The 25,546-nt window shown below is 41.3% G+C and overlaps 1 protein-coding gene across 2 annotated transcripts in view; it reads right to left on the bottom strand.

Annotated features, from left to right (window-relative positions):
• Positions 1 to 587: 587 nt before the first annotated feature.
• LTK (leukocyte receptor tyrosine kinase) overlaps positions 588 to 25,546 on the bottom strand; it is a 123,375-nt gene continuing 98,416 nt past the window's right edge. For both annotated transcript variants that reach the window (XM_035327385.1, XM_035327386.1), the window contains 18 exons: positions 24,928 to 25,105; positions 24,265 to 24,415; positions 22,044 to 22,175; positions 21,330 to 21,486; positions 20,317 to 20,499; positions 19,696 to 19,794; positions 19,028 to 19,180; positions 18,175 to 18,285; positions 17,345 to 17,531; positions 16,368 to 16,458; positions 13,687 to 13,751; positions 12,045 to 12,174; positions 9,554 to 9,651; positions 6,234 to 6,326; positions 5,531 to 5,632; positions 3,886 to 4,020; positions 3,435 to 3,525; positions 588 to 2,678 (listed from right to left, as the gene is read on the bottom strand). In XM_035327385.1, the coding sequence (XP_035183276.1) occupies positions 1,902 to 2,678; positions 3,435 to 3,525; positions 3,886 to 4,020; positions 5,531 to 5,632; positions 6,234 to 6,326; positions 9,554 to 9,651; positions 12,045 to 12,174; positions 13,687 to 13,751; positions 16,368 to 16,458; positions 17,345 to 17,531; positions 18,175 to 18,285; positions 19,028 to 19,180; positions 19,696 to 19,794; positions 20,317 to 20,499; positions 21,330 to 21,486; positions 22,044 to 22,175; positions 24,265 to 24,415; positions 24,928 to 25,105 (2,933 nt within the window). In that variant the 3' untranslated portion in view covers positions 588 to 1,901. The remainder of the gene's footprint in view (positions 2,679 to 3,434; positions 3,526 to 3,885; positions 4,021 to 5,530; positions 5,633 to 6,233; positions 6,327 to 9,553; positions 9,652 to 12,044; positions 12,175 to 13,686; positions 13,752 to 16,367; positions 16,459 to 17,344; positions 17,532 to 18,174; positions 18,286 to 19,027; positions 19,181 to 19,695; positions 19,795 to 20,316; positions 20,500 to 21,329; positions 21,487 to 22,043; positions 22,176 to 24,264; positions 24,416 to 24,927; positions 25,106 to 25,546) is intronic.

Genomic DNA, 25,546 nt, shown 5'->3' with positions numbered 1-25,546 from the left:
GGACAAATGATAGGACAAGCAATGAGCCAGAAGGGTGAGTAGCTGCCCTGGCCACCTGTCACTTCACAACATGGATTGGGGAGTTCTTCCATACCATACAGTCATTGTTAAAAGGGTACCATCATCACCAGTCAGACCTGGAAATAAGAGTATAAAAAACTACTCATTCTAAAGCCAGAGGTATGTATAGGACTATAGGAAGCTAGGAGCAAATACAAAGCCAGACAAGGCATGAAACCTGAGCTGAAGGTGTGCACTTCACTGACAAGAGGTGGATTCAGACTTCACTCTGTGCTGTTCTGTACCACTTATCTACAGCAACCATCCCCGAATGACGCAGAGCACATGAAATCTGTGGTCAAAGCAAACTCTCTCCTACCAACCCCCATCTTCAGACTGTGCATACAGCTATCACCATGCATGACGCCTGTACCAGGGCACCTCTTCCCTCAGAAGAGAGTAAGACAGAATCTACAACTGACATCTTGGTATGCAACTTGATTACGTGTGAAGGCAACATGTAATCTGCCACTGCAAGATGGCAGTGCAACCTTCAGGAGTAGGATGACAAAATGCTTCTGAGACTGTTCTGGCTTAAACAAAATGATTTACTTTTTCAGTCTCCTTGTTTTGCAGGCATTAACCAGTAAACATCAGTTAGACTCTAAACAGCAAAAGAAAGCCTTAGAAATCATCTCTCTTCAGAACAAACAACAGCTACCTTAACCAGCAAGTCAAAGGCTAGAAAAAATGACAATCTGCTCAGGTGTGTGAAGCCAAGGCATGGATTTAGCTTTCTCAAGTGGTTGAGCTATTCTGCCTTGCGGTGGAAGGGGCACTGTAAGGTAGTACTTGTACTAAACAGGTTCCCCTTCACTCTGCCCCCTGCCCCCCTTGCATTACCCTGTTCCTACCTCAGAGGTGTACGGATTAAAACCAAGAACAACTCCAGCCTGCCAAACACTACACAGTTACCCTAGAACTTCAGCTTAATGCTTATCAACATAGCACAGGAAATTACTGCTCTATATTGAAGTACTTACAAAAATGAAGTTAATCCCAAGAAAAGTCCATTAAAGATAAAGACGGTCCATTTTTCATCATCCAATGTGGCTCACCCTTTCTTGGAAAACCACCTGCCCCTTCCACACCAGGAGCTGTGAAGAACTCAACACCATGAGGTAAACAGCATATTTTCTTCACTACTCAAATGGATGCCATCAACTCCAACTATTTTTTTTAATGGTAAATGTATTTTCCTTTTCATCGCTTTTTTTCAAAACACATACTCAGAGGATCCTGGATTTTTTTTCATTCTTCCTGCTGCTTCCAGTTTGAGCAGTAGCTTCGTGTTTTTCCACATGGTCTGCTAATGAAACAGATGCAAATGTAGCTGCTATTTATTTACATCCCTGTTGCTGCATGAGCATCATTAGCAAGTCACCAGGACGGCAAAAAGCTCTAGAAAATATAGAAACCTTTGCATGTTGGTTGCTGCTGGCACAGCATGCATTTTTGGTTTCAGAATTCAGAAAGAAGAGCTACCTGTGTTGGTCATTGTTTCATCCAAACACTGGTTGGATGATAGGTCTGTTTCTTTTCACCTGAGCAGATTAGGGAGGAATTCTTCCATTAGGTGTTGTATTCTGAATCAGAGCAGCAATGCCATTGTCCTCTACAGCTAAGCTGGTCCAGGGGATCACTCTTGACAGAGATAGAAGTGCAACTGTCTTTAATGATTTGGGAATCTGGCAGGTAGAAGGAGGAAGCAGATCATTGCTGATGTTGAAACATCACCCATCTGAAGGAACTTAAATGGAGGAAGTAAGTAAAATAGGAAGCAGTTCAAGTTTGCTCTTCCTGACACACACATTCCCTGATCTTTGGAATAATCTTTTCTGTTATACTGGCGTAACACTCAGGTCATCTGACAAAGACAGACCAGAGTCCCTCTCTCTTGCTGTTTTCTCTGTTTTATACAAAGGTTTCTCATCTGTATGCAGGCTGGAGCTCCTTAGCACAGCTGCTCTGATCCCTTCCAAAACTGATGGCTGGTGGTCAGTGCTATAGCACAGATCATCATAGGCATAATTTACATTGCCACAGGGGAAAGTCTGGAGTTTCACCAGTTCAATCCCACCGATATCCAAGTGAGGGCAGTTGTTTCGACTTGGAGATGCTGGAGATGCCCGAGAACTAGGAGAAGAGCTGCAATTCCCATCAAAGCCTGAATCTTCTCGCTCTGGAGTTGCTTTCAGGTTGGAGGTGGGGCTGAAGTGACAGATATTCTCTAGCACCCATGATCCATAGGTTGGGTTCCAAAGGTTTTTTGTTTTGTTCTTGAGTCTGTGGGTTGGTGGATTGCTGAGTTCTAACTTCTGGTTTGAATTCTGCTGGATCCAGGACCCACTGTTGAAATCACTGAGGCATGGCAGGCTGGGTCCTCGAGCAGTCCGGTTGCTCAGGTTCTCCACCAGTAGCTCTTGTGGACACTGTACGAGTTTGTGCCCAGCATGGTGGGAGTCCAGCATTTTAGGTGTTGTCTGAGGTGTGAGAGAAGGGCTCACCAACAGGGGCACCATCCCACTGGAAATGTTTGGGCGCATGACCGTGCTCCCTTCATCTTCTGGTGCTGGGCTGCACTCCACGGGCAGCTCAGTGTTGATCACATCAGGGTCCTAGAGGAGAGGGGATTACACAAAAAGCATTACCATTTGACTGGGTGACTTACCTGGTAAATTACCATTTACCAGGGTAACCTACACACCTGCATTTTCAGAGAAATAGCTGTGAGAGCAAAAAAAAAAAAAAAAATTCTGGCAGAGACTGACATCAGGTTTCGGCAATATTCCTGCACATCATATAAACATGCTGCGTGCTGTTAGGACATGCAAAAATGCTCTCTTGTTTATGCACTTCCTTTGAACAGCAGCTGTACTTTATTGAAATCAGCAGCTAGGCTGGGGGTCACCAGGTATGTAATGTTCTCAGGCAGGTTGGATCCAGGAGTCTAGCTGTAAAATGCTACCAGATGGTGAACTCACTGTGCCATCTCCCCCTCACCCCTGTACCAGTTCAGCCATGGCTTTATGGCTTTCAAGCAGAACTAGACAAGGTCAGAATATGGACCTTGAAAGACATGTGTACCTTTCCATCACAAAATGAAGGACATTTTGCTACTGAACAAGCTGAGAGCTGGAACTAGCCACTTGCTACAATATACATTCATTTTGGATGGGTTGTGGATAGGAGAGCTAGGACACATTAAAACATAAATGAAAAGAGCAGGTGAGGCAATAGCACCATAACAGTTGGGAAAGCAATTAGATCAGTCTGTCAGGAGTCATAATCTTGTTTTAGTGCACTAATACTGGTGCTTTTGGATGCCTGGCACTCTATGGATTATCATCCATATGGCTACCACGGGGCAATACCTGTGTGCAATACTTGATTCTTTCCAGGATGGTGGAGAAGTTTGGCCGGTACTCTGGGCTGTGCTGCCAGCACTGTGTCATGATCCGGTACCTTAAAATGAAGGAGGAAAAAAAAGTATCAGTTAAGAAAGATAATTATGAAAAACATGTTTCAGTGTGAAATGATCATGGGTCCAGAAGAACTGCACTCAGTACATGGCTCTAAGGAGGAGAGCAAAAGTAGATATGTCATTTCTGCATCCTTGGATCCCAAGTCATTAGGGGACCACTACTTAAAGCAGATCCTGTGGTGTTCTAAGTTGTACACAAGAGGCAGTGGCTCAAGAGATGTGCAGTTATACCTGGGTAGTGGCTGGGGCAATCACCATTCCCTGACCGAAGGTGTCCAGCTGCCTTCTAACCTGTTTGGTATCCATGATTCCTTAACTTGAGGGAGTGAGGAAATACTTACACTGGCCCTGGACAGTTCTTTGGTGGGTCCATTCTTCCTCCACTGGTGACAAATTCCAGCACTTCCTGATTGGTTTTGCAAGGATAGGGCATGTAGCCCAGAGAGAAGATCTCCCAGAGCAGCACACCAAAGGACCTGTGTCAGAAACCAGCCAACAGTACCAATTAGGTTTCATTTGTGCTCCACAAACCTGGAACAAAGCTGTGTAGGTAAAATGACAGCAACAACCTTTTGAAGCTGTAGGACAATGATAGTAACATGCAATTAATATGATTACAAGCCAACCTTGATATAAAAAAAATGATCAAAACCCATGCTCAAGCTCCAGAAGTAGCTTTGCAGAGGTTTCAGCATATTTGAATAACTCTGAAGTTGTTCTTTCTGCTGCATTTGTTATTTCTAGAACAGAAAATGCCACAATCCTTTGCTGTGTATGGTATAACTGAAAAGAAGAACCATTACATTTGGCATGGAGATTCTTACCTTACTTTGAAAGACTTAAGATGTTTGAATCAGTGTCTGGGGAGAGGGTGCTCAGGAATAAAAACGAGAGTCAGAGTCCTCCAAGACAAAGTTGAAAGGCAGCAATATATATTTTTTATGTTATGACATTGTAGCTCTCCTCTTTTTTTTTTTTTTTTTCCTTCACATCTACAGGTCACTTAGGCAGTGTCACTGAAAATAACTTACAGCACAGACCTGGGGAAGTTAAGAGGGTTCTGCAAGGACTTCAGAAGGGACAGAATTTTACAAGTCAGTATTTGCTGCAAAGGTGGATGAAATTGCCAGTACATGCGTATTGCTTCTAACAGCCTATTAAAGAAATTGTAGCACCTTCCTTCAAAATATTCAGTACTGGCTGCTCACAGTTATATTCTGATACACGATCCCTTGTCTTCTGGCATCACCAGCAACTTCAGGAAACTGGGTCAGTGTGGCATTTAAGGTAATGTCTCAGTTCAGAATATTGAAGGATCTACTGTATAGGAAGAGAGGCGTTCTTAAGCAACTGGATAACTTCCATTGCCAGCACCTTGGCATGAATGTGTCACTGTTGAGGGGGAGCTCATTTTACAGAAAGATCAGGTTGCGTGAGGAGTCAATATATAAATATTGTTTCCTCAGCAACCAGCAAAGACTTCTGCTTCAATCTGCTGTCACTTTATATATAACAGAAAAAAATGATACAAAAGAGTAATCCTGCACGGTATAGAGAGTCATTTACAAGATGCATGAGTGGGCCTTGCCACCAATAAAAACTGAGTGGCAGATACTAAGAGCTGAGGGAAGCGTGTGATGGTATTGGTCTGTACTTTATGCATTTGTCTGAATTTTTAACTGAGACTTCCTGGGATTCTGAACTTTCTTCTCTTTGTACTTCTTGATCACCCTTGTATGATACTCTGCATTTATCTATGGCTGTTTGTTGTGCCCTCCATTTGCACTAGATTTTTAAATTCTCACATAGAATTTTTTAGCCATACTTAGTGCAGAGGGAAGATATCCATTTTTTTTTTTTTCTTTTTAGGACATGGGAAATTCTGATATCTTTCAGGGTTCCTGTTGAGCAGATGTTTTTTCTTAAGCAGTAAATATCTTGACCTTTATCAATGAGTAGCAGAGATCATTAATAGACATTTGTTACCAGGTATCAGTCTTGGAGGTGAAAATACCCTCTAAAAAAGCTTCTGGTGGCATCCACTTGACAGGAAGCATAGCTCTTCCTCCTTTGCGATAGTAACTTGCTCTGGAAAGGATTAAATACATGCAGAATGTCACACAGTCTGAAAGGACTGAGATGTATAAAAGATCTTATCACCACAGCAACAGGAGCTGGAGAGAGTGGATGCAGCAACAGGGGCCAAATGAGAAAAAGACATCAACACAAATAGTACTTCTGAGCAGCACTTTATACCATAGCTGCAGCTGGGGTGGAAACTGAGGATGTAGGTTCATAGCTGAAGAAATCAAATTTGCTGATGCTTTGCACAGGGCATTGATACAGCAAATCTTCTTGACATCATAAATTAGAATTATGGATTCATTTTTTTTTAGTTTAAGATTATATGTGGTCAGCTGTCCAATAAATTTGCCTGTGTTTAGTTTAGCATCCACATGTGTTTGCAGTGTTCTCTGTGGCTCAGTATGGAATAAACCAATTGCAGTGCATTGGCTAGTAAGCATAAATGTCTTAGCTTACAGTCTGTTAACTCCAGTTAGTTAACTGGAAATCAGATTCGGACATGTAACAGACAATTCAGCTGCTTCAAATTCCATGAGGCAATTCAAACCATTGAAATTGATGATGATTACTGAGTTATTCATAGGACAAACAGCCTTTCACTTACCTGTAAATATCCCTGGCCATCCCAAAGTCACCAATTTTGGCTATTCGTCCTGCTCCAGTGCAGGTCAAAAGGCAATTCCTTGCAGCTATATCTCTTTAAAAAATAATTAAATAAATAAATAATTATAATCCAATTTTAAACTCTTAAGTAGCTAAGGAAATAGAGAAAGAATATTAAACCCAGTCCTGCAAGTCTTAGTTGAGTCATCCTTACAACAAACGAAGAGAACCTTATTAAAAATAAGAACTAATGCTAATTACATTATTATTTTCATTAACCACAATTATTAAACTACATTTGATTACATTTTCTATTCAGTGTTCTCTGAGCATTACCCACTACCACCTTCTTTCACTAAAGCAGAAAGCAGGGTCAGTGTCAGTGAAGGTACACAGATCCAACCTCTTTTGCTTCAACCCCATCAGGACAACCATGTTATGACTTTATGCTCTATTTTTTTTTGAAGAGTGTTTTTCAATGGCATCTCGGCAGTGCCTCTGTCAGTGACAGATGTGATGCTATGAGAAAGTCTTAGTAAACTGCTTGAAAAGTCAGTGTGGGACCAGGTTCAGTAAATTGTTGCTTTGCTGCTTCTGGCAATCTCCCATGGAACCAAGCAAGGCTACATATGGGAGCAGCCATTTGCTGGATGCAGGTTTAGCTTGTGACGAACAGTAGGGATGACTGCATGGCCATGACTGAAGGGTTTGTATTCATTTTAAAAGTGTGTTCTGAAAAGGGACTCATTAAAAATCATAGCACTGTGGGGGTCCTGTTGACTGCCAAGAAAAATGAGCTCCTCAAACAACTCACACGTTCCTTCCCACTGCCAGCCTTGAAAATTCCCGCAGGATTTGGAATTCAAGCTTAGTCTTCTCTTCCATCATCATCTGTGACTCTTACATGACAAGACGTGCTTTTAGTGACATCTCCACAACTCCACTACAGTACGTTTCTCCCTACTATGCCTCTTACTGGTACTGATAACCTTCCCTGGATTCCACCTCCATTAACTCTAAATAGTACTGATGACACTAACAAATACTGATACAAGATCCAAATGAAATCCCTTCTGTACCAATTTGCTGAACTGTTGGCTAGAACAAAGTGAATCCCTTCCCAGGTTGCTTATACTAGAGATCTAACTGTATAAAACTGAGCCAGAGAGGTTTTCAAAACGCAACATGCTCCAGTTGAAAGACAAGCCCTAGTTTCTTCCACTTCTCTCCTGAAACGGAGACTGGTTTTGAGCAATACAGTTGGCCTCTCCAACAGATTTTAGAAGCTTTATGTGGTGACTAATGGGCTCAGTGACATATGATAAGAAAATCAGGGAACTTCTACCTGAAAGGAGAAATGAAAATTGTTTTTATGAAATACTTGCGGAGAGCATGTCTGTAGAGTTTCTGTTGGACTTCTTGCAGCACAAGCAAAAACTGGTCCTTAACATGAATTAATGAGATCAGGGTGGGTGGGGGGATGAAGGATATTACTATCACATTATGGATTATTATTTTTAAAATAATGCTGTAGTGATTAATTCTGGTGTTAAAATTTACAGATTCTCTGGCGTATTTAGAGATCTGAAAGCTGAAATTTGCAGACTGCTCTTACTGCTGATTATTTATTTTTTAATGACAGAAGACTCTAATCCAGTTTCAGAGGAACTTATTGTTCCAGTATAGAGGAGATTGAAAACTGTTTATTTCCTTTCCAGATTTTTACCAGATACTGTATCTGGGCTGTTGATAGTTCTGGTGTATTTTCATTGCCATTTGTAAAAAAAGATACACTTGTACGTGAGATAATAATTTTGTTCTTTCCACACTGGTTACTTCGAGTCTCAAGCCAGATCATTCCCAAATTAAGATACAACCTGAAATGACCCTCGTAAAGCCTTCTCTAGCATCGAGACCCTATGTTCGCCAGATACTTGCCCTAGCCTTCCAGCTTTCAGGGACCCACACGGCCCCTTCTTCCCGTCAGCCTTTACTTGGTAAACCTGTCAGCACAAGAGCTCTGCCGGGCAGCCCAACACACAGAGCTTTCCCATACATGAAGCACACGCTGTCCTTTGCATCCAGCCAACCCCCTGGTTCACCTGAGATGGGGGGAGGAAGAGAGGCTCCCTGCCATCACCTCTTCAGCTGTGCCCAGACAAAATCCTTTTACATTGCACTTTTCTTCACTTACACATACTACTAATCACTACTGGTTCTAAATCTTTCTCTGCTAAACTTTAAATTAACTATATTCTTTTGCCCATTTTTATGTGTGTGGAATTGAGGCACTTGGAGAGGAGGAGACTTAACTTGAGGCCACATCCCAAGCCTGTGGCAGACATGGCAAAAGATTTCACGTCTTTCAGTAGCTGTCTCAGATGATCTCATTGTAAGTTCATAAGATCCCATCTCTCAAGCTCATGGCTTCTTGCTCTCACTGCTGCTTGTCACTGGTTTCCCTCCATTTCTCCAGTCTCTAGCCACCCTTGCCTCTTTGCTCTGTGCAATGCCATGTGCACATACACATGGTTGGTTGTGGGGGTGAATCAGTTCTCTGCTTGCATAACTCTGGGCTGCACATAGGCTTAGTTGGAGCCTGCACAACCCTCTGGGGTGGAGGCCTCTCCTTTCCTTTACAGACAAGGGCCAAACTCAGCATGCAGTTCACACTTAGGAAGGAATTCAGTTGCATGCTATGCCTGAGAACATTATCAGCTGGAAAAATTCTTAATCAAAAGCAACAACAGTCCACCATCCAACAGGGAATTTTTTAAAAACTACCAATAAAAACCTCTACCTCTTCTATATTTTATTCATACTTGAAGCCTACCATATCAATGTTTTCTTGTTGAACAAAGGAGGGAAAAAGGAGTAAACAGACAATGTTCTCCTCAAGATCACACAGCAGGTCAGCTCTTGGGAAGGAAGTCTAAGAGTTCTGGTATTTTTCCTCCTGTTACTCCTGCTTTACCCTACTGTAGACAAAGGCTCAAATATGACAGGGTGTCCTGTGTTGATGGGACAGGCAGATCAGAGAAGAGAGAAATGGTACCTTACTCTTTTACAAGCTAACAGAATGACACTACCATCTAGTGGACTACACGGATAATTTCAAACGTGTCTACAGTAGGCACCTGAAAATTGAAAACACTTGAACCACCTGAAAACATGCACTGCAAACGGGAAGACTCCTTTCTTTCCAACAGTGCTAAGAATGGTGCAGAGCCTAACTCCTACCAATGCACTGCAAACAGAAATTGCAATAGAAATCAGCACACTTTCAGGGAATGTGTGTCGGAAGGGACTGTTTCTCCTCACCTGTGGATGAAATGATTCTCTTCCAGATATTTACAGCCACAGGCAATATCCCTAGCTATGTTCAGCAGGTCCTGCATCGTTAGCGTGGATGGTTGATTCTGGAAAAGAACAAACAAAATGGTAAGGGAAGAACAGTAGACGAGAAGAATGTAGTAGAGGCAGGGGATAATTGGAGAGAAGCAAAGGGAAAGGGAGAGAGATACACATACATGGTGGGGAAAAGGTTGGATGAGTCAGGAACAAAGAGTAACAAAAGTGAATTAAGATGAAGAGTTAGAAAATAAGTGAACTTTTATTTATGTCAAAATTTTTCTGAAGATTTCAGTTCTCCAGAGCACAGTGCTTGAGTACAAGCTTGTGAGAGATTTATGGTCTGGCTTGAATAGCCTAGTAAAGGGCATGGGAGAGAACTGTTCCCTAGTGGTGTTGGGCTTTATGAAATCAAAAGATAAACAGGCATAAAAAGAGAAATGGGAGGGAAAAAACAAACAACCAAACAACACTTTTAAAGAGTTAATAAAATAGCAAATGAACTTGGAGAGAGGGAGAGTAAAGATGCACGAATGCACATCTCTGCACCAGCACTCAGCATTCATCAACTTATCTGTTCTTGTGGGAGAGCAGAGAATAAATACCCTCAGGGGCAGTATGCAGAAAATGGATACTTTATCACCAGACTCTGGGACTGGTACTAGCCCTTCACAATCTACATTTCCCTAACTAACAACAATAAAGCAATCTCTCTCCAGGAGCCCTGCTTATTTTCATACAGTCATCTATTTCCCTGCGGGGAAATTTCCTTGGTGTTTCTCCAAGAACTTCTGTATTGCTCTTGGGAAGGGTGGGGAAAAATTATTACATTGCTCATCAAAAGCCCGAGAGATACCAAATAAATTGTTATTTTCAAACTGCTTTTGTTTCTGTATGCTGTTATCTCTGTAATTTCTCATGCTTGATCCACATAACATACACTACAGCCATTGAGCACTATTTTTATTGGCTAGGCAAGTCATTGTACAAAGCTCTTGGACATCTGCCAGGAGGAATTATTATAGTTATAAAGCAGGAATTTCTGCTGAGGAAATGGGGAGGAAATGAAGGAGGAGATACAGTACCACAGACTTCAAGACCTTATCTCTGCTCTGGGATCCCTCTGTCAGAAGACTGATGGACATGCATTTTCTTTGCAGCCATGGAAACTGGTAGTGAAATACATTAATGATGGGGCTAGTTCTGTTTTCAGAAAAGGTGTACAGGGTCATTTGTTGGTGTACTGAGGGGAATTCGACTATTATATTTGCTAACATAACAACTAACATAGTGGCAGGTTTGTTTTCACATGATATTTAAGAAATAACTTCTTCATATTACAGCTATGCTTTATATACAAAGAAGAGTATTCATTATTCTCTGTTTCCCCCAGACTTTATCTGCTCACAGAAACCGTACCACTTTCACTATAAATGGCAGAATTAAAGATACACAAACTCATCTGTGTGGGTGCTGTTTTACCACTGTAAGTGTGCCTAATTAGTATACTTACTGCTGTATGAGGAAGGGATTAAGCTAGATCTTTTAACAACATATTAATACTGGCATAAGAGTATATACACACAAAACTATACATTGTTGTAACTATTTGGGGTGTATGTGTGTGCAGAGGAGAAGCTGTGTAACCGTGATGTAGGAGCACAAGAGGCACCAGTCACTCCTTCACCTCATAAATAAATACATACATACATAAGAAAGAGAGAGAATCGTGTCTAGCTTTTACTTTTAAGTCCCCACTCAAGCAGAGATAGGCACTTGTTTCATAGAAGTGTCCAAAAACACACTGCTAAAAAGCAAGAACATATATCTGGAATTGGCTATTGATCATTCATTCCAAATACCCACTATACTTGGTTGACATCAATAATATTAGAAATCAGAAATCAGAGATAATTTGTGATCCCCCACCCCTTCTTTTTAAACACAAAGATTTGACTTGATAATTTCATTTGCATTGATTAAAATCCTGTCACAGTGCTACAAGTAGGCCCAGCTCTTTAGGGAGTATAAATTTGTGTATCTCTGTGTGATGCTGATGTACACCTGCAGAGGACCTAATGCTACAAATTCCCATTACTGGGTATCAGTGTTAAGACTTCAGCTCCTCACACACTATCACAGTGCAGAGAAAATAAGGCAGACACTGAGGAAAGAAAGCCCCTTTGTTTTACTCCAGTTGACAGAAAACTCTGGAATGGCAGGACAGGACTTTACTCTTTCTTCCTGAGTTACTTGTAGACTAGGGTTCTGGCACTGCTTTCATTTTCTCTCACTGCCTCACTTGCTCAATTCAAGCAAATGGATGTTTGTCCAGGGGTTTGTAGGAGCTGGGACACAGATACAGCCCTGCTGGGCTTCAGTGTCTTTATATAATTCATAAAGATAAGTAAAACCAGCCTTACTAAAAACAACCACAAGCCTAGCAGGGAAATTATCTTACCACCCTGGGTCGGTTCTGCCGAAGAAAACTCTTCATATCTCCTCCAGCCATAAGCTCAAGCAGAATGAAGCGAGGCAGCGTCTGTAGGCTAACACCAATGCACTGCACAATATTTTGGTGATTGAACTTGCTGAAAGACAAGATCACAGCAACAAAAGGGAGAGACAACATTAGTACGTGGCCAACATCCATCACATTCACTCTGCCTTGGGCTTTGATGACTTTAGATGCCTCATGCCTCTCAGATGCCAAATGCCTCTCTAGTTATCACGAAACCAAGATTGGGGTTCTGCCTGGCTTTTCCTATGAAAAACATTCAATAGAAGGTATGAAAAGCTGAAAGTAAAGGAGAGATTTCTGTTTGTGAAGACAACTTAATGGATGCACTGACTGGAGGATGGGGGTTAGGTGAAGGGGGAATGAAAAGCAGAACTCTTCAACTATCCAAATATTATTGACATGTGTGAAACAATACCCTGTCAAGTGGAGATTTTATTTCAGCATTGGTTATTTTAAATACACGACTGTCCAGTTTGGTGGACTCAGTTCAGTATGTGCAAAACATACTATCTGCTTAGTATCTGCTCAGGGAATGGCTTTCTGCCTCTTACAAAAGAAAGCTGAGATAGTCAGGAAGTTCAGCAAGACAGTCATTAGAAAGCAGGATCTTCCTTTGGACTGTCATTACCCAGAAAACACAGGAACTAAGAATGAAAAGAAAGTTAGGGAAGAGAAAGGGTCACGTACTACTATGCGAATCAAAGCATCTTATAATTGACTGAAATTGCTTTAAAAAATATCAGTTTTACCTCCTGTTCATCTGCCACTCAAACTTCTTTCAAACTGTAGGAAATGGCACTATGCTATGAGATTTGTTCTTGAATCATGCTTTAGCAGCAGAAAAAGAACATTTATGTATAAGTTGGGCCATGTAATGAGAAGAAGAGGAACTTCATCTTGCCCAAATTTAAAATGGATAAATTCTGATTATTTGCAATCACCATATAGAAATATATTGAATATAAAATTATTTTAAATTTTGTTTTAAGCTTGTGGATTTGAGTTAATGAAGTAAATTCCAAGACTGGAATACCTGAAGTATATATGTAGTGGGAATTTAAGCCCTAGCATCCGAGTATAAAAGGTTACCTCCCTGGCACAGGGTCTGTGCTGTACTATCCCTAGTGGTCTTCTGAGTCACCGCAGGGGTGGCTCTAATCAGCTTTCCTGTTCCACAGTCAGCTTTCCATTTCACCATTGATAATCTGTTTTAACAAGGGCTTTGGTACATGATTTATACTTGGTAAAAGGGCAACTGGATTCTTTGAAAAGGAAAACATTTCAAACACAGAACATGTTTGTACAAAAACGTTGTGCCTTTTTACTCCTCTGCGCATGACCAGCAGAACCAACCAGGAGAAATTTTTGCTGAAATGTTCAACAAAAGAAACACAGATACCTTGTTCAAGATGAACACAAGTAGCTGAAACCAGTAACTCATACACTACTAAAATGTCATCTGGTGAAAAACAAGACTGGATTTTCTTTTTTCCAGACCCAAACAACTGGACTAATAATTCTCATTACCCACATTACTCCTCTTCCTCCTGTCCACCACCACTCTAAGAACCTTAAACTATACCTGATAATCAGCGCTTCCATCAGGAAATCCATCTCATCTTGCTCAGAGCAGACTTCTGGAAGTGTCTGTTGAGAGGTAAAAAAAAGTAAGGACCATCCCACCAAAGAACTGAGAACATCTGGGGGAGCACAAGAAAGAAAGAACGAAAAAGAAAAAAAAAAAAAGCATCATGTGACATGAACATGAAAGACTTCAGAAAGATGAGGAAGGCCTCATCTTTTCAGCGCCCAGGTTATTGAACTGTATTTGTCAGTTAAAGGAACAGGGAACGGGTGAGCTACTTGGAGGCTTTTTGGTGTGTGTGCATGTAAACCATGTGTAACTATGTTTGGAGCAAAATAACTTCAGGAAAACATTGACAAAAATGTTAGTAAACACTTTAAAGCCACAGGTGTGAATTTATTCTCCCTTTGCTGTATGTCCACACTGCAGCACATACTTCCATGTCTTACGACACATACAGCCACCTGATTTATATAATTGCATCACATGGCCCTACAGCTTTCTCTCCTGTCAGCAGATTTGGACATCATCTGCCACTGATGAACGTGAACTGAGAGCGCAAGCATCAGAAGCTGCAGTGCCTGCTACTGTGCCCACTGTAGCATGATAGGGTGATTTGGCCACAGCAGTGTGCTCCTGTTGCCAAACTGCACTCAGAAAGCAGGGGGGTGTTTGCTGCTCAGCGAGGAGATGCCGTGCTTGTCGTTGGCAGTGTGGGCTACAGAAGACATGGCTGCATTTTGCTCTATGAAACAAGTGATTGCTTCAACATAGGACAGTGCAGATAGTCTATTAAATAAATTGGTGGAATACACACAAACAATATGTGTACTATTATTGCATATATATATATTTATTAATTGATAGTCTGCACCTGCTTCTTTTGTAAAGTCAGATTAGGGTTGATGCTCTCTGATGAAAATGAGCACAGCCACATCTTGTGCCCCATGGGTACTCTTTCAGTTACCAGCAGGAGAGAAGAGCAGCCTTGGTGATCTTCAGGGCATCCTTTACAGGGAACTGGGTGAACAAGTGGGCAGACAACCCCTTACAAGTGGCCATCACTGCTGAGATTTGCAAAATTGGTGACATCCTCATGGGCTTATCACAGCTGAACACACTGATCTCCTGTTGGGCATCGTGCTGTGTACAGACACCAGTACGGACAGTGAAACTGGATTGGGCAGTTAAAACTACCTGTGAGTGTCTGTTCTTGGTTTTTATACATGTAACGCATGATCCATTTTCTGTTCTCTTTTTTTTCTTTTATGCGGTTTTTGAAAGACAGAGTGAACAACAATAGGACTTCTTTCTATTAATGAAAGCTACATTTTGGGTTGAACCCACAGAAGTAGATGTAGACCTCTGAGTCACAAGCTTATAAAAGAACAAAAGGAGGCTATAAGCATCCTTTACTTCTGGGCTGAGTAACTGGCAAATCCTGAGGCAACAACAGTAATTTCACAGAAAACTAGCCTGTTATCTCTTGCCATTAATGACATGGAAAATGAGGATGATAACACAATATCTATTCATAGCAGCATATTTAACACTACGCAACACTAAGAAACTGCCTGCAAGCTTCATCTGTGGTAGGCAGACACTACTCTCAGTATAAAAGAAATGTAACAGTGAAATAATACAAATTTTGAAATACAGTAATGTCAAATGAAAAACTTATGAGAAAACACTTAAAAACTGAAATGCAGAAGTAATAATATACAAGCATTACTCTATTTGTTGTTTCCTGTCAGACAAATGGTTCATACTAACACTTACCAGTTGTTTTTTTTTTATATGCAGGATTTAAAAATCCCTTTCCAGCTGACAATACTGTCTGTTGTTAGATTTTTCCCTTAGGTTTCTTTTTTTCTTCTTTTTTTTTCCTTTTTTTTTTTTTTCATTTTTCTGTCCCCCAGCCATTTAGATCAGTAAATCATTGTGGCAGAAAAGCACAGGACAGCAGCTCTATTGTCCTAGTGGAACCTTCAAGGGCTCTCAGCAAGCACCTCAAAAGGAATTAAATTTCTGGGAGCAAACCAGATTCTCTGCTGGGGTGAAGGTTCTGTGTTGATTTCAGGGGAGGTGTATTTATTTATGATGATTGATGAATTATTTTATTTTAACTAACAGTATAAAGCAGTCTTAAGGTGACCAATTCACACAACCTCCCATCTGAGGACACTGCTTCTCTCTCTCCTGAGCACAGAATCATAAAGTTCAGAAAAGACCTCCAAGATCAACTGGTCCAACCATCTGCTACCACCAATGTCACCCACTAAACCATATCCCTAAGCACCACATCCAACCTTTACTTAAAAATCCCCAGGGACAGTGACTCCACCACCTCCCTGGGCAACCCGTTCCAATGCCTAATAGCAACAATGGTGGAGGCTACAAAAGAGATTGCCCTTTTTAGGACTTATCCTAGTTAGATCATGGGCATTAGGCATGCAGTGAACAAGACAGATGCTTTACTTTCAACCTGCTGCTGGTGCCATTCAGCTAAAAATTCAAAATTTGTAACTCTCAGATGTAGCAATGTGTGGAAACCTGCATCATATACACTCGTCTGCCATTATACAAGTAATGAGCATGAATCTCCAAATGGAATGGCAGTAAGATAATATGGCTCTTACTGGTAATTATTGTTGTATACAAAATTTGTGGGTACTGACCTTGATAGCTACTTGAAGAGGGTTGGAATCTCCTGCAATGCCTACCACTGTTCCCTCATAAACCTCACCAAATGCACCGTGTCCTAGCGCCCTGGGAGAAAAAGAGAGAGAACAGATGTTACCATGTCCCTGCACCAAGCATTGGCTGAGCCTTTCTTTTTGTCCAGTCCAAGAATAGGTAAAGAACCTGCTGAAAGAGATGGAAACAATAACCATTTTCATCTCAATGCCTCTAAAAATAACTTCTCACTATCTTCTGGTGCTGTCACTAAAACAGGGAGGTTGGATCCTCAATGGTTCTGGACAGGTCCCTTCCAACCCAAACCTTTCTATGAAATAAAGCAGTCCTCAATGGGGCCCTGTCAGTCCTCAATGGGGCCCAATGTCAGTCCTCCTAGGGCCCTGACACAAGGTGTGGCAATAGCAAGGCAAGAAAGAACTGGAAAACAATATATAATGGAAGCTGAAGGCTGATCTCTTCAGAAGATGGAATAAGATAACATATAAGAATGATCAAGATTTTCCTTTCCTTATAGCTTTAATCAAGATCATCTGGACTGTATGGAATAGAAGAGCAATCTAGTGTGTATTTCCTTGTGACAGGAAATGCAGAAGAAATGCTGCTATAGATTTGGAAGGGAGCTGCTGCCAGGTGTGATTGTAATCCAGGACATCACACAAGAACAGAAAGGTGAAATACCCTCTGCTCTGTATGGGAGCATTGAACAGAAGGCTCATGAACTTATACCCACACTTAAGAGCTTTATGGAATCAAAATATTTTAAAGAACATAGAAAGCGTCACACATCACATTTTAATTTGCCTGGACTAGATGCTTCCTAGGAGGCCCTGAGGGCCAGAGTTTCTTGTTCTGGGTGCTTGACATTGAATAAAACAAGTGTGTGAGCTCTACCTCTGCCTTTGGTTCAGGGTGCCTTTCTTCTGTGCCAAAGAGCAGCCCCTGCAGCAAGCCTTACCGAAGCAGAGAAATGTTCTTCCGTGGGATCTCCTTCAGCTCACTCAGAGTGGCAGCCTTCCCTGCAAAGCAGTAGTTAGGGTTGTAATCTGTCATGATGGCTGATGTGCGGATTTTGCTCAGTTTGTATTCTGGGCTGTGCAGTCGTGCTCTGGCTCCTTCCAGCTGCTGTTTCTTAAGGTGATAAACTGAGGGTGGGGAGGCAAATAAAAATACACAAAGAAGATAAGCACCTGGAGAGAAAATACAATACTGGCCACACAGAACAGAAAGAAGAACCCAAGTCAGTAACTACAAATGCTCAAAAAGTATCTTTAGCTTGCCAGCACCACTCTCTTCACATCCTGTAGTGATTTAATACTGAATATACAAACAGTCCCTGCAGAGTCCTAATCATGGAGAAACTTAGGTTTCCTCTGCTTCTCTGTACATTGGCTGAGGAAAGGCTGCTCCACAAGACACCTTGCTGTTATTGAGTCCCAAAAGCCATACCACTCCTATGAATGAGTTATATATTTAATTACAGACTGTGACTTCAGTCTATATAGGAATGGCAGCTAAGGAAGTGTCTGTGAAGAGGGCTTTCCAAGCTTTCCTCTGCAGCAAATACCAGGACAGAGCAGTCATTGCCCTTTGGGATTATGCCTGTGCCTAACTGTGCGGTAATAATGTTTCCTATCATTTCTTTCTCTCTGTCCCTCTGATCAACCTGGGATCAACACTCTAGCTCCAAGTATTAGAAGTAGCAGCATGTGGTTGGCTGGTCCCCTTTTGTCTAATTTAGTTGGGTAAAGCCAAATCAGATGGTGATAAGAAATAAGTTTTTCTTACTGATAGATAGGCTGCCACAAGTGAGGATCATTCCGAGCACTACAATTACAGCCACCACAGCTAGGAGGAGTGGGAGAGGCAGGTGTCCCTCTGGGATGCGAGTCTGTGGCACTGGAAAAAGAAAAATAAAGGTGGATTAATCAGGAAACAACCCAAGCTGCAGGAAAGAATCCCTGTCAAGTTTCCTTCTATTTCAGAAAACAATAGAGAGATCATGGCCAGACCATCTTATAAAAATTACACAAAGTCAGCCCTGGTGTTTGAAAAAATACCTAAATACCTAAAAAAAAATACCTAAGAAAAAATACCTAAATCATTTTTAAAACATTGTTAAGACAGAAATCAAACTTTTAAAACACAGGTTTCTTTTTTCCATTCCTCAGTTTTTTATTAATGGATGACATCACTGCTAACAAATTGAAACTCTCTACAGTCTTGATACTCTGGAGTTCTGAAAGACTGTGTCAGAAAAACATAATGAATACCAGGCATCAGCCAAACAGGCACAGTGAGAAACTTCTGTGGAAGGAAGTAATTTGTGGCTTAAATATCTCAACATAAGGTGGTATATTATACAAGAAAGGTATTTATGCTTAAACATTTGATACACTGTGCCCATTCAAGAAATTTCCACTGTCTCTCATTACAAATATTTCACATTCCACCTAATCCAAACCAGAATTTTGGATATCATGATAGACATGCAGCTCAGCATATAAGGAAAAGACATCAGGAATTTTCAGTATTGGGTATTTGAATATCAAAAAAGCCAAGAGGAGAGATGACAATGAATACAAACATTATCCAATTACGGGAAAAAAAAAAAAAAAAAAAAAAAAGTCCTATGTCTTACCAGTGCAGGTGACATTGTCGTTGGCTAGCACAGCTCCTATCTCACATTGGCAGACTGGCAGGTTGGTGTCAGGGTCCCTCTTACAGTTGTCTGAGTGGCAGTGGCTACAGTTAAGATAGATCTGAACCTCCACCTCACCATGACTCTCCATGGCTGAATGAGGAATCAGAAAGAAGAGACAGTTTTATCTTAGCTTTTCTCATCTTCTTACAGTAGGGAAAAAAAAAAAAAAAAAAAAAAAAGTGGGGGAAAGGAAAGAAAAAAGGACTAGGCACATACAACTCCTCTCCCTCTGTGCAGGACAGCAGATACTATGGACACGTCAAAAAACTGATGGGATCCAGGGTGGGGAAGAAGGAATTGTGTCCCTCAAGCAGAGAGGTCCTGAAGTGAATTGACCTGAAAATGTCTGGGACTGAGGATGTGCAGTTAAACTGGATGACTGGTGTCTCTCCTGGCTTAGGAGATTGAGAGGGAAAAGGTCCCAGAGCATTACAAATTTAAAACAATAACTACAGCTGAGGAACTGCCCTGCAGAGTGAAATATGCCTGAATGAAATGCATAAAAGGAAAAGGCAGGAGGACAGGGAGCAGGAAAAAGGAAATAGAGAAAGGAAGGAAAAGGAGGAAGAAAAAAAATAAGAGGAAGAAGTAAAAATGCATTGTACCTGCCAGGGGATGCAAGAAGATCTCTCCAATGGGGTTCACAAAAGAGATGCCATCCTGCCCACCAGCCAGCATATCATCATTGTCAGAGGCATGCCCTCCTGGAGAAAGAAGAGTACGGCTAGCTGCAAAATGCTGCAAAAATGTGATACCTTTAAAGTGTGACATTTGTTCCTGCTTCTAAACACCTGCAGTCACTCTGCAGCCATTCAGTGATATTAGTATGTTTAACATCCTTGATGGATAACACTCATGCATCCCAACAAGTACCAAGACAAGTGAAATGACTTATTCCAGTGTAGGTTTCTCAGTTCAGCAAGGTTAACATGTATTTGCTTGAAACAGAAAAAATAAATGGAGAATTTTCCCTGGGCAGCATAAGGACAAAAGAAGGGATTATTCAGCACATCTTCCAAATACTAAGTCCTGTAGAAACACTTATGTAACCTTGACTTCCACAATTAACTAGAGATGGAGTGAGGCGAGGGTTTGTACAATTCAGGTTGAAGTGTCTGTGAATTACCTTCTGCAGTAGTGTACCTCTGCAATGAGAGCTCTACCCCTAGCTGCTGCTGCTCTGAACTGTACAAAATTAGACAGTATGACAATTTCATCAGACCTACCTCTGTAGCCTCCACCTCCTCCACCAGAAGTACAAGCTCCTCCTCCCCCACCAAAACCACCAGAGGTGGCCCACTGGAGTTTGGCTAGTGCTTGGGGACAAGCTTGGCCCCCTTCTCCACCTTCCAGAAGGGACTTTCCAGCTTGAGGAAGCAGAGTCATATCTTGCCAGCCACCACCTCCACCTTCGCAATCAAAGAGTGAGACATGAAAAACAAGAGCAGGGAAGCACAAACAAATAAATGTTAATTAGTGTGTTAAGAAGTGTTAAGAAGTGCCTGCATTCAAGTTAACTATTTCTTAAAGGGTAAGAGAATATACAGACAAGCTCCTTGTTGTTATAGATAATAACAAAGTAGAAATATAGCACATGATCTGGGGTACCTGCTGCAAAACTGACACTTTAGCACCAATTTCTAGTGGCACTGGAGAAATAAGGAGCCCACCAGACTCCTTTGGGATAACTGATTAGGGCTTTCAGCCATGCTGTGTTCCCCAGGAAATAAAAACTAAACTGGATTTCCTCATCTCATTCTAGTGGTTCCTCTATATAAGGACATTACACGGCAAGAGATGGAGAACCACTGGATTATTATTATTATTTTGTCTCTTAGGAATGGATTCTAGGCACATTTATTACAAGATTATAAATAAGCTTCCATTTCTAGGATAATCCAGAAACGTTCTTGTTGATAAGTTTTCAGGGGAGTAACAGGAAAAAAAGTCTTTTCTTCTAAGGCCCAATACATCATTTTCACTCTGTGAGTCTTTACAGAGGAGAGAGGAGCCCTTCTATGGAATAGTCTCTACTGGAGCATTCATCACCTGTCCGGTGCATTCTCTTTTATCGAGTGATACACCACATAAAAATACATCCTTTAGGGTCTACCAGCATAATTCTAAATACTGCTAACACAGAATTTAAAAAGATCAAGAAGCCCCTCACTTCTTGCCTACAGGACAGCTTGTGTATGTAGCCATTATATTCAGACCTTGTGTGGTTTTAGCATCTCACCTGCTGCCCCAGTCCTCCCACTGACTCCAGGTACTGCAGTGCTGTTCTCAAATTGCTCCAGTGGTACATCATCCAGAGAGTTGTCCTGAGCCTTCAGGTAGGCTTTTCCTCCTCCTCCTGCTGCGATGAGCAAAGGTTCGAAAATCCCATCCTTCTGCTGGAAAACCCCCCATCAAACATCAGAAAAACTTCATGTCCCTTGGATATGTGAACTTACACAAACTCATCAAAAAGTATGAAAGCAACCCAAAGAAGAGTGGCCCAATGCCAGGGCAATACTACTGATTGTTTCCTGACTGCATTATAAAAATGCTTTACACAGTATTTCTGTGTACAAAAGTAACTGTTCAATTGAATACCAGTGGGTTGTTTTTTTGTTGTTTGTTTGTTTGTTTGTTTTTGTAGGAGTGCTGCCAGTATTAAAACAGGACCCTGGTGTGATTCCCAGACCTGAGGTGTAGAGAACTGAAGAACCAGTTCAGCTTGCTTAGTGACAGTGACAAGTATATGAAAAGAGATGAAGAATTTCAATTAAAAAGACAAAAAGACAGGGAGAGACACAGTAAGAGGTGGAGGGGATAGGGGGAAGAGAAAAAGACCTTCCTTTTCCATCACTTTCTTTTAAGTAGTGAGTATCATATGTCACGATAGATAGTGAAAGACAGTTGCCCTGCTGGACATTGCTCAGATTGGATGGAAAGAGGGAATACTTACTCTAAAGACGTAGGTTGCTCCTCCTCCACCACCCCCTCCTCCAGCCCAGTCCTTCAGGTCTTTTCTTTTTTTATAATCTTCTTCAATGAGAGATGACTCCCCTAAGCAGATCTTCTGGGTTTGAGGATTGGCCTGAAAGGAAACAAGAGACACACTCATATCAGCAAGGCCCAATTCTTGAGGTTTATCTATCTCAGCATCACTGTTTGTGATGCTCGTCAAACACATATAAATCAGTATATATATTATCTATATGGAAGATGAGCTCTTCTACAAGGACCAACTTCTGAGGGATGGAACTGTGTTACCTCTGACTTGCAAGCTTACACCACACTTGCAATTAAAAATAGAAATGCTACAGTTAGAAATAAAGCATTACAGCAATTAACTCATTATTGATATATTTTTTTCCTCATTTTTAGAATATCATATATCCAAAAACATTAAAATGTATTTGAATTATGGATTAACTCTCAGACCTTCCTTACTACTATATTTGTTATTTATTTCTCAAGCTCACAAATGCATAAAACAGACAAAGGTGATAAGCACATTGTTAACAGTGAACCAATTACACATCGTGGAACAGGTATCTGGAGTCCCAGCTTCTTATTCCTGCTAAGTATTAGATGACACTGAAAAGGATGAAAAAGTGAAGAACCTTTGGCCATCTTAGATTAGTTTTTTTGCATTTGCTGAGTTATATGAGTTGCAATGACTGTGAATCTGCCCAATGTCAGTCAGATGAATTCTGAATGATTTCAGAAAGTACTGTTAGCTTAGTGCACATGAAATCACCACATCTGTTGATCACGTTGCATATCTAGATCAGAAGCGTGGTGCCAGTTCTGTTGCCTGTCCTCTCATTCAAAGAAGAGGACTAAGGATGGCAGCATAGCTGAGGACCAGGGAGAAGCAACTGGGGCAAACCTGAGGACAGAGTGAAGGTTGCAGAATTTCTTCACAGAAAGGAGCAGACACATCAGTTACTAACATACATGCTCAGCAGGATTTCCAAAGCCAGAAACAAAGCTGGGCCAAGGGGGGGAAACTTTCCAATAGCATCTGCCAGAGGGAGGTTGTACTGGGATATACATTGCCATTTTGGGAACAATTCACGAAATACAAGGTAATAAAGGAATCTTTGAAGACTATGACTTAAGCCTAGATAGTCCACTATCTAGGTTTATCAGGGAACTGCAGATATACAAATGTATGTTTTATTTAGATAGATATAATTCTTGTACTATCTAAGGTGAAGAAACATTGGTTTTAGAATCAGTTGCAGTATCTGGGAAAGACGTCATATGCTCTGGGCAAGATTAATGGGAACTTTGAATGCCTCCAAGAATAACATACACATCCCAAAACTTCATAGTCTATCTGTGAGGAAATGAGAAAACTGTCTGCACAGTAGTCTATCTGTGAGGAAAAGAGAAAACAGTCTATCTGCATAGTAGTCTGTCTGTGAGGAAAAGAGTTCCTGGCCACAGGGCTGGAAGATCACATTTCTGGAAAGAGGTAATAACAAAGAATTCATGCTGAAATCATGCTGAACATAGCTTTTGAGCCTAACTGATTAAAAGGACTTTTAGATCACCGGATCTGGTGTTAGCAGACACATGTATAACCATTTGTGTCATCAATTTCTGTTCATCATGAGTAGTTTTCTTTTGCCATTACATACATCTAATTCAGGGGCCACTGTAGATAGTGGAAAGATTCCCACTGGTTTTGATAGGCTTTGGATTTAGATACTTGTCTCTAAGCATAGAGAGTACCTAAGAAAGTGCAGCCATGATGTTGTTTAGGGCTTCTACATGCTTCCATAAATAACAGAAAATTATCTGGAATCCTGGCAGACAGAAAGAAATCCAGGCTGCAGAAAAATAAGAGAGGGAGCACACAACTCTTGCCTAGTAGCTCCCCTCTTAAAATAAGCAGAAGAAAACTGATGAAGAATTTAAATACCAGGAGCTTAAAGAAAAGTTCCTGTGGGCTTTGTATTTGTTTGTGCATTTTGGAATCATTTTTCTTTTCAGAGTTCTTTATATTTGTTTTGAGATTCTAACTTGGTTTATTGGTTCTTCCCAGTCCTGACTGGATATCATTGCTGGATCCTGGGATTTTTGTCTTTCATCACCAGTTCAGCCAAACCCCAAGCCACCCACTGAATCTCATCTGAAAAGTCTCTGCCCACATGTGTTTGTGCAGCCCTCACCCCAGGACAGGCATCTTCCCCCTGCTGCCCCACTAGGATGTACAGCAGCTCATCTTTCTCCAGCTGGAAGGTGGCCGAGATGAAGACCCCGTGGGACCTCTTATTGTGGTTTTTGGCTCCCTTCCCTCCAGCTGCTCCATAGGCAGAAATCCTGAAAGAAATAGGTGTAGTTAAAGAGACAAATCTTACACTTCTCATTCCCCAAAGCAGCTCCATCTGTGAGCCCTCCCCAGCCTGCGCTCCCAAACAGGCATTGCTCCAGAGCAGGCTCCCACTGCAATATCTCATGACCATCCTTTTTTGGATACTCACCCAGCCAAGGCTGCTCAAGAGGATTGATCAACTCTAAGCCAGAGCACTGGAGACAGATTTCAGAAGCGAACAGCATGAGCTGGCATGGCCAAATCAAAATTACCAAGGCTTTGGGACTGAAATGATGGTAGCACTTCTATTTGATTGCATGCCCACAGTCACTCCTGTTCTAATCTCCCTTAAGTCACTGTTTCAACAGTACCTCAGACATAGATCCTTTCAGCTAGCTATTTCTTTTTTATGTTGCTGTTCTCTTCACCCCCTCAATAAAGATGGTCCCCCACTTATGCTTGCTGAAACTCCACAACCAGAAAGTAGATAAATGGCTGCATCTTCAGCACAGATACGTACCTGTATCGGTTTGTGGCTGGCACTCTCCAGACTTGCACTCCTCGAAGCCTGCCCTCTTTCTCCACCATCACCGACACATTGCTGTTCTTATAGGCATTGTCACACTGAGCTTGAGTTGGCCCGTGTGGACCACTAGCACCACATGTTGTGAACCACCAGAGAACAACAGATGTGTCCCCTGTAACCAGAACAGCCAGAGTTAGGGCAGGTATGAGCTTCCCAGTATTTCTCAGGCATATGCAATAACTCACAGTAATCTGTAACTAAAGGCCAAGTGCCATCCAAATGAGCAACTATTCCTGTTGATGTGTTTTCTTTGTGATTCTTTGATAACAAAATTCACATCATTGTTATTCACAAAGGACATTAATGATTTTTACATAAAAACAAGATGATTGTGAGAAAGATCACGTTGCAGCACTATCGGCTATGTACAGGGCTTTGAAACTAAATGGGTCGATTTGATCATATGCTTGTGATGGTAATTATACAAAAAGAGACACTTATATTTACATTTGCAATGCTGAGGACTTGAAAGACGGTACATGCTAAAGATAAATTTAACTGTTCAACTTTAATGCAGTTCCCTCATAATACAATTCACTATGATACTGTCCTT

Source organism: Oxyura jamaicensis, chromosome 5 (assembly GCF_011077185.1).
Source record: "Oxyura jamaicensis isolate SHBP4307 breed ruddy duck chromosome 5, BPBGC_Ojam_1.0, whole genome shotgun sequence".
NCBI classification, from domain to species: Eukaryota; Metazoa; Chordata; class Aves; order Anseriformes; family Anatidae; genus Oxyura; species Oxyura jamaicensis.
The sequence above is the reverse complement of the archived record's forward strand: the minus strand, read 5'-3'. Positions and strand labels throughout refer to the sequence as shown.